This window comes from Carassius auratus, chromosome 32 (assembly GCF_003368295.1).
Source record: "Carassius auratus strain Wakin chromosome 32, ASM336829v1, whole genome shotgun sequence".
Lineage (NCBI taxonomy): Eukaryota > Metazoa > Chordata > Actinopteri > Cypriniformes > Cyprinidae > Carassius > Carassius auratus.
The window spans coordinates 23429015-23437850 of NC_039274.1; the positions used below are offsets into that span (position 1 = coordinate 23429015).

General features: G+C 35.5%; 1 protein-coding gene across 1 annotated transcript; it reads right to left on the bottom strand.

The window, feature by feature from the left end:
* Positions 1 to 1247: 1247 nt before the first annotated feature.
* On the bottom strand, positions 1248 to 3540 carry LOC113051878 (sulfotransferase family cytosolic 2B member 1-like). The gene is made up of 6 exons (XM_026216043.1): positions 3263 to 3540; positions 2830 to 3038; positions 2610 to 2736; positions 2391 to 2488; positions 2118 to 2298; positions 1248 to 1658 (listed from the first exon to the last, which is right to left on the bottom strand). Exons 1-6 carry the CDS (start codon positions 3399 to 3401, stop codon positions 1549 to 1551), a joined length of 864 nt encoding a protein of 287 aa, XP_026071828.1. The 5' UTR covers positions 3402 to 3540; the 3' UTR covers positions 1248 to 1548.
* Between the last annotated feature and the right edge of the window lie 5296 nt (positions 3541 to 8836).

Sequence of the window (8836 nt, forward strand, 5' to 3'; positions counted from 1 at the left end):
TAGTTTATTTACTGTTATTTAATAAAAAAAAACTAAATAAATAAAGTTTAATACTATTATAACTATTATTTATTAATTTTTATTGTGGCATTTAATGGGTCACACTATATGCAGTGTGAGGACCAAACAAAATCTCCAGGTTCTCATATGAGAACCAGGCTGAAAAAATTATGTGAACCCCTGTTTATAAATAATGCAAAATGACAATAGCAAAAACACTAAATTTTAGGCAGTTTTTCTTTAATTAAGTGATGTCATCATCCAGCTCAGTTCAGTTATATAGCAATAGAGCAATAATATATTAAGGCCCAATCCCAATTCTATTTTATACCCCTTCCCCTTTTCCTAGGGGAGAAAATATTCCCCTAAGGTTTGGGACACCACTAGTATGCCGTCACACGTCATCATTCCTCCTCTAGCTCTTATAATGCACATATATACTGGTGTGCATTAGAGCCTTTAATGATCGTTTTGTATTAATGAGCTGCTTACTGACACACACACATATCGGAAATCGTGCAGCTCACACATCCAGGAGCAAATAAACTTGTCAACGCTGCCCCTCGACTTTTATTAAATACAGTTTAAATACTGAATCACTACATTATATTTTCCAGTGACGAGAGGATACAATCGCTGTTTTTAAGTAAACTCACTTTTTTTTTAAAGATTTCTTTGAGTAACATGACCATTAATATGAACTCACAATTGAATGTAACATAAAACAAATGATTACTTTTCGTTAATCTTTCGGTATCTTTATTTATCTAGATAAACGCACAGGCACGAATACATGCAACTTCCATTTCTCTTTCTTTCTCTCGCTCTCTTTCTCTCTCGAATAGGCAATATATATATATATATATATTTTTTTTTGCAATTTCTAAATATTGGGGGGATTAGCCCCCATCATAATGGCAGTTATCGCCCTGATCAGACGTATGCTGTGGCACTATCATGCAGTTTGTAATGAACAACGTTAGCAAATATTAGCGATTTTTTTCCTAACATTTCTTTGAATAACATGACCGTTAATATGAACTCACAATTGAATTTAACATAAAACAAAGTATTAATTTTCTTTAAAATCTTTATTTATGCCAAAAAAGCTTACATTTAGGTGTCTTTTTGTTTGCTGTAGCAGCCATGTTGCCAAGATAATTCATACCCCTTCGTTTGAAGTGTGGTCCCAAAAAATCTTTGTTTAAAGGGCTATCTGGCCCTTCCCCTTACTCCTACCCATCCAACCAAAAGAGAATCAAGACAGGAAAGGGGAAGGGCTAAGGGGTAGAATTGGGATTGGGCCTAAGTGACCAAAAGTAAGCCAGAGGTGACAGCAGCAAGGAACCAGAACTACAGAATGGAGAAAAAACTTTGGGAAAAACCATGATCAGTCAGGGGCCCAGTTCTCTGGCCAGACAAAACCAGCAGTTCAATTACAGGCTGCGGCAATGTGACATTTGGGCAGAGGACTCATCTGGTTTCTGTAGTGTTGTCCCGGTGGGCATCTAGACTGTGTGGGATTTTGGAGTGTTAATGTTAATGGGGTTATTCCCATTTAAAAAGCAGTGAGGAATCTGCCATCTGTGAAGAGTACACGTCATCAGCAAGACGACTCTGCTCCTCAGTGAATACATTCTTCCAGTCTCCGATTTTACCTTAAAGATAGTTTTGTAGTGTTTAGAACAGTGTTTAGAACAGGGGTGGGGAACGTTCATCCTGGAGGGCCTGTGTCCCTGCAGAGATTAGCTCCAACCCTAATCAAACGCACCTGAACAAGCTAATCAAGCTTTTCAGGACACAGGTAGGTTTTTTTTTTTTTTTTTTTTTTTTTTTTTTCAGGGTTGGAGCTAAACTCTGCAGGGACACGGGCCCTCCAGGATCAACGTTCCCCACCCCTGGTTTAGAACATTGAAAAAAAAATTTTTACTTAAAATAAGCAATATCCTTGGCAGAACTCTATGATTTTCCCACTAAATTATGCATGTCATTCTAAAATATTATGTTTAGCTTATGTCAAAATGTGTTTAAATTCCATTTTCAATTATCTCATCAACACAGATGATGATACTAATCACTGAAACAAACATAAAAAAAAAAAAAATACATTTACACACCATTCCTCATGAACTTGCCCTTGCTGTGGTCCATGATCTCCTGAGGGATGAGAGTGTAGTTCACCATGGCATTTTCCTTCATGCTATTGAAGCTACAGTGCTTCTGACTAAGGATCAGCTCATCCTCAGTTAAAGGACACTGCAGGAAATGGCTCACCTTCTGAATAGACCCTTGAATATCCTGATAAAATTGAAGTTGCAAACTGAAACTACTTCTGTAAGTTCTTCTGAATGTGATCACCAAATTAATGGATTCAAAGAAAATTTTCCTACCTGACACATTTCCTCATACGTGATGTAAAGAAAGTTCTGAATATCTTTTTTGTTACTGGTCCAGCCCTTGACATGATCAAACCAAGAGCCATAATGCACTAATGAAAAAAAAAATTAACCATAAATTATTTTAAAATAGGAAAAGGAAAGTGGCATATCATACAATTGGTAAAAACTTAAACTGGTAACACTTGACTAATAATGAAAACATCATCTAACCTGCACCCTTCAGGAAATCAATCAGAAAATCAGAGAAAGTTCCTGGGTCAGGTAGAAAATTGGCCATCTTGTGGAAGTGATAGTATGAAACAGACACATCTTTGGGATTTCTGGCTACATATATAACCTGAGGAAAGGCAAACATTTTTCACTTGCAAGCAAATTCAACAAGGAAATTATAAAACTGTATAAACAATTTGTGACTTGCCCATCTGCCTACCTTTGCTTTGGAATGTTGCAGGGCCGGTGCTAGCAGGTGGTAAGGCAGATGTGTAGTAATAATACGAGGCCCGGTAGAGGCTTTTAGAATATCAGTGGCATAGCACTGCTCAAGCCATGGTGCACGGGCCCAGTTGGGTGTAGTTTGGGCTACAGTTGGGTTCCCTTTATTCAAAACTAGAGTGATGATTTCCTGCATCCATGTGGTTCCTATAAATCAAAGTATTCAAAAGAAGAGAAAATGAATTGTGGAAAGGCACAGATAATAACTTGCCTAAAAAAAGTAGTAGCTTAATACTTACTACTTACAACTAAAATAAATAAAGTAGCTTACTGCACAAAATAAGGTAAATAAAACATGTAACCCAAATAAAAAATTGTCCTTTAAAAGAAGGACTAAAGATGAACACAAAGAAATTGCATTTCAGTATTACCTGATTTTGGGTAGGTGACAATTACAGTATCTGTATCTTGAAACTTGAAGTTGGTCGCATAATTCAGTGAGTCTTGAGTATGCATGTGCCCAGGAAACATAAAGCTGTGAAAAGTTTCGGTGACATCTAGTCGAGCCATGTTTGAATGTGTGAATAAATGTCTGCAAAGAATAACATTAAACAGACAGTCTGATGATCTGACAATGGTTTTAAACTGTCAGCCCATATAGGAGGAGAAAACAGAAGACTGACATCACAAACTGATAAGCTGAAAGAGGAAGTACACAAGCATGGGATACAGAAATTACCTGAGAAACCAGTTACCAAGTAAATTCCAGATCAAACGGCAGAGGGATTTGTTGTTTTCTGTAATATATAAGCAAGGTTTTTTTTTTTTTTTTGCACATTATATTATCATCATTAATGTTGGTAGCTTTGTTTTCCTTTAACCTTGTTTATCTTTGACCTTAAGTCTCTCAAATCGATCAGTGGCAAACTTACAATACAGGTTGGTTATCTGATGACAAAAAAATCTGTTTTCTTTTGTTTTCTTTTTGGCAATTGTTCACCTTTAATTATGGTTTAAACCCATAAAAAAACAACAACAACAATGTATGCATTTCAACAAATTATTATTTTTGTTTTTGAACTTTTTACCTCTAAAATTATAAAATTACTAAATTGACTTCCATACAAAATATTCTTATTTTTAAGATTAGTAAGTTTTTGTGAAAAAAAAAAAAATACAGTAAAGAATATAATAAAGAGTATGACTATGATTAAAATTCAAGATTATAGCAATCTATTTAAAAAAAAAAAAAAAAAAAAACGTGTTCTATTATCCAAATACATTCTATAAACATCACTCTCTGGTTTACAACTAAGAATTTTGAGGACTCGTGCATTAAGTATACATCTGTATAATAATTTTCATTCTGAGCAGATAGAGATAGAAAAATTGCCAACATAAACTAAATATTACAAACATCGAAAAAAAACATGTTGAAATGTATCTTTATTTTAACAAATTTCTCTTAAAAGGGGGTGAAATGCTATTTCATGCATACTGAGTTTGTTACACTGTTAAAGAGTTGGATTCCCATACTAAACATGGACAAAGTTTCAAAAATTAAGTTGTACGTTTGAAGGAGCATTTCTGTTCCAAAAATACTCCTTCCGGTTTGTCACAAGTTTCAGAAAGTTTTTTTCGAGTATGGCTCTGTGTGACGTTAGATGGAGCGGAATTTCCTTATATGGGTGCTAAGGGCACGTCTGCCGGAAGAGCGCGCGCTCCCGTATAACAGAGCACTGAGAGGCTGAGCACAGACAATCACTGATCAGAGCGAGAGCATCGCGAAATGTCACAAAAGGAGTGTGTTTTTGGTTGCCAGGGCAAGACAACCCTGCACAGATTACCAAAGAAAAAACAGCATTAAGGGACCAGTGGATGGAGTTTATTTTTACAGAGCATCAACGGAGTTGTGCAAGTGTTTGTGTTTGTTCCCTGCATTTCGAAGATGCTTGTTTTACAAACAAGGCCCAGTTTGATGACGGATTTGCGTATCGTTTATTTCTTAAGGATGATGCAATCCCAACGAAAAAGGGTCACGATCGTGTGTTGGAACCGCAGGCGGTGAGTAAAACAGCTTAAAATATATCTGCCTCCTTGTTAGTGTGTCCGCCTCCCATCGGAGACCCGGGTTCGAGCCCCGCTCGGAGCGAGTCGTTGATGCTGCTGCTCTCGTTCAGCTTCAGCCTCGGGATCTGATTCTGGATCATAAATAAACGGCTAATTCTGACTGTTAGCCATGGTTTGTTTTGGATGATGGTTTTTTCCTCAAGGTAACGTCACAGCTTCCAAACGCTCTCAACGCAAAAGCCTACTCGCGCTCTTGATTCTTTAGCTCTGCCCACACGTCACGCCTCCAGTCGGTCGTGTTTTTCCGGGAAAAATCGGTACAGACTATCTTTCTCTTATGAATATAATAAAACTAAAGACTTTTTGGAGTTATGAACACTTAATTCAAAACACTTTATTTACATATTTATTTACATATTTAATAGAGAAAACACAATTTCATTGTTCTCATTAAGTACATACTCATTACTCATTAACACCTTAAATGTCTACAAACTGTGGTAAACAGTCCACGAGAGCGAGAGAGAGAGAGCAGATGGACTACAAGAACGCTAAAGTTTTGCTCTACAACAGGTTCAATGCAAAGTGACAGATAGAGCAACAACTGACAGGCTTAACCAGGCAAACCACTAAAGCAGACTTAAAAGAATGGGCCACATTCTGCTAAACCTCTGCTGTTTTTAAGATTATGTCATAAATAACAACCAGAAAGTCTAATAAATATTATAAAAATATTCAGCATGGCAGAGACAGCAGTTAACAACAAGCAGACGGTGTCATATATATGTGAAAAGACAGCATCTAACCTTATGAGGATTTTGGCACTCCAAACGTGACTTTGCACTCTGGAGTGATGTCCTGAACATTAATGTTATCTAAAATGTCTCTGTGTATGGCAAGCCCTTTTAGCTTAAATTGTTCCCAGCGTTACTTGTCATAATTGCATTTTTAATAGTAAGAATTAAATTAGAGAGCTCTATAACTCAATTCTTACTAGTAACAATTATGATTTGAGAGCTTTACAATTGCATTAGAGAGCTCTCTAATTCAATTATTATGTAACAATTCCCCGCAACGCGTGGGAACTACACAAATAAAACAAAGGGTGGACGAACGAGTGTATAAAGGAGATCACATAAGCCACATTACAAAGTGTATTATACATTCAATTTCACAGCAAACAAATTCCAAAACAAGATACAATTCTTTGTGTGTGTGTAAAGTCTCTTAATGTCCCAACAGTGTACAATATATATACAGTACAGACCAAAAGTTTGGACACACCTTCTCTTTCAAAGAGTTTTCTTTATTTTCATGACTATGAAAATTGTAGATTCACACTGAAGGCATCAAGGCCTATTTGACCAAGAAGGAGAGTGATGGAGTGCTTCGTCAGATGACCTGGCCTCCACAGTCACCGGACCTGAACCCAATCGAGATGGTTTAGGGGTGAGCTGGACCACAGACAGAAGGCAAAAGGGCCAACAAGTGCTAAGCATCTCTCGGGGAACTCCTTCAAGACTGTTGGAAGACCATTTCAGTTGACTACCTCTTGAAGCTCATCAAGAGAATGCCAGGAGTGTGCAAAGCAGTAATCAAAGCAAAAGGTGGCTACTTTGAAGAACCTAGAATAAGACATATTTTCAGTTGTTTCAAACTTGTTTGTTATGTCTATAATTCCACATGTGTTAAAGCTGCAGTAGGTAACTTTTGTAAAAATGTATTTTTTTACATATTTGTTAAACCTGTCATTATGTCCTGACAGTAGAATATGAGACAGATAATCTGTGAAAAAAATCAAGCTCCTCTGGCTCTTCCCAGTGGTCCTATTGCTCCCGGTAAGAAACAACCAATCAGAGCTGCGGCCTGTAACTTTGTTTTCAAAATGTAGAAAAATTTATATAATAAGCAAGAACACCATGAATCCATTTTCCACACCGTGTTTTTAGCTTGTCCTGAATGACTAGGGTGCACCTATAATAAGTGTTTATATTCAGATGATTTTAGATTGCTTCGGGGGTACCGTGGCGGAGTAACCCAGTACCTTTGTGACTCTTCATGGACATAAACAGTGATAAGTAGTTCGGCTATGATGTTCTTCCGCAAGACGCAAGCAGTTCTGTTTATTAACCGCTAGAGTGTCAAAATTTACCTACCGCAGCTTTAATTCATAGTTTTGATGCCTTCAGTGTGAATCTACAATTTTCATAGTCATGAAAATAAAGAAAACTCTTTTAATGAGAAGGTGTGTCCAAACTTTTGGTCTGTACTGTATATAGTACATATACTATATATATATATAAGATCGTTATATATATATAAGATCTGAAAAAAAGTTCAGATCGGTCTCACCGGTAATGTCTTTATATTCCGGCAGCTCTAATCCACCCAGCGCTGGCGATGTAGATGATCTTTAGGAAGTATTCCATTCACAAAAACAAACATCAAAAAGGTATATAAGGGGACACCAGAAAACAATATATATATATATATATATATATATATATATATATATATATATATATATATATATATATATATATATATATATATATATATATATTAGGGCCGGGACTCGATTAAAAAAATGAATCTAATTAATTAGAGGCTTTGTAATTAATTAATCGAAATTAATCGCATTTTAATCGCATATAAATATTTGACCTGAGAACAGTGAGAAGTAATTTTTTTTCACATGGATTTATAGTATACCATTGAATAATGACTGAATACATAAGCTTAAGCAACAAAATATTGTTTATTTTTGTTCACCCAAGTTCAGCAGACAAGTGCAATTTTTGCCATGAAGTGTAGCAATAGCATATTTAGAAACAATTTAGAAATAGTACATTTCAGAAATTCAGGAAGCTTATAGGTGCTGGAACCTTCTGTAAATTGTTTTTTAAGTAAAACACAATACTGTCAATTACATTCAGAACATTGGAAACACTGACTATTAGAAAACATTTCTCTGTTAATTCAGAGGCCATAACATACTAAGTTCAACACTCAAAAACCTTTGCCAAAACAATAAAGAGTTCAACATAAACTGTTGCACCAACAAAATAATACATAGTTCAACATAAAGTGTAAAGTCCATGCTAGCTGCTATATGTTTTGCGTTTAGGTGATACTTGAGGTTCGATCATGTGCTGCGGTGATATGCGAACGCTAGTTGGTGCTCCAGTATTATCGGTCCCGCCGAAACTCATCCAGTGAGAAATGTTCCGCGGTGCAAAAATAAGTTATTAAAAATGCGGGAAATTTTTTTCTGTAATTAATTAATCTTAATTAACGCGTTATTTTTTGTGTAATTAATTAATCTTAATTAATGCGTTAAAGTCCCGGCCCTAATATATATATATATATAAATATATATATATATATATATATATATATATATATATATATATATATATATATATATATATATATATATATATATATATATATATATTGTTTTATGCTGTCCCCTTATACACCTTTTACCTGTTTATTTATTATTCTCAGGTAGGTAAGGAAAGTCGATTCTGGACAAAACTATAAGCATCTGAAAAATACTTACAACTTGCTCAGCAGACTTCCCTGTGGTCAGTTCTTGCTTACGGCTCTTAAATTACTACTCTTGTAGACAATAACTTGTCAATAATAAAATACAAGTTTTATTAAAGTTAACAAAAGTTATATCAAAGTACAATAGTAAAGTTACAAAATCAAGGTATAATCAGCTGGTATCAGGCGTCGAGAGATACTGCGCTTGTTCAGTGCTGAGTGCTGCCACCTCCTCCGTTAAGGCTTTCTTTTCCTTGCGTTGCATTGCTTTCCAGTACCTTCGAGCCCTTTTTCTCCCCTTTTTCCTCTTAATCGTCTGTAAAATACACCTTAGCTACTATATTGTCCATTTATAATCAACTATTTCTAATACATAAGTGTTT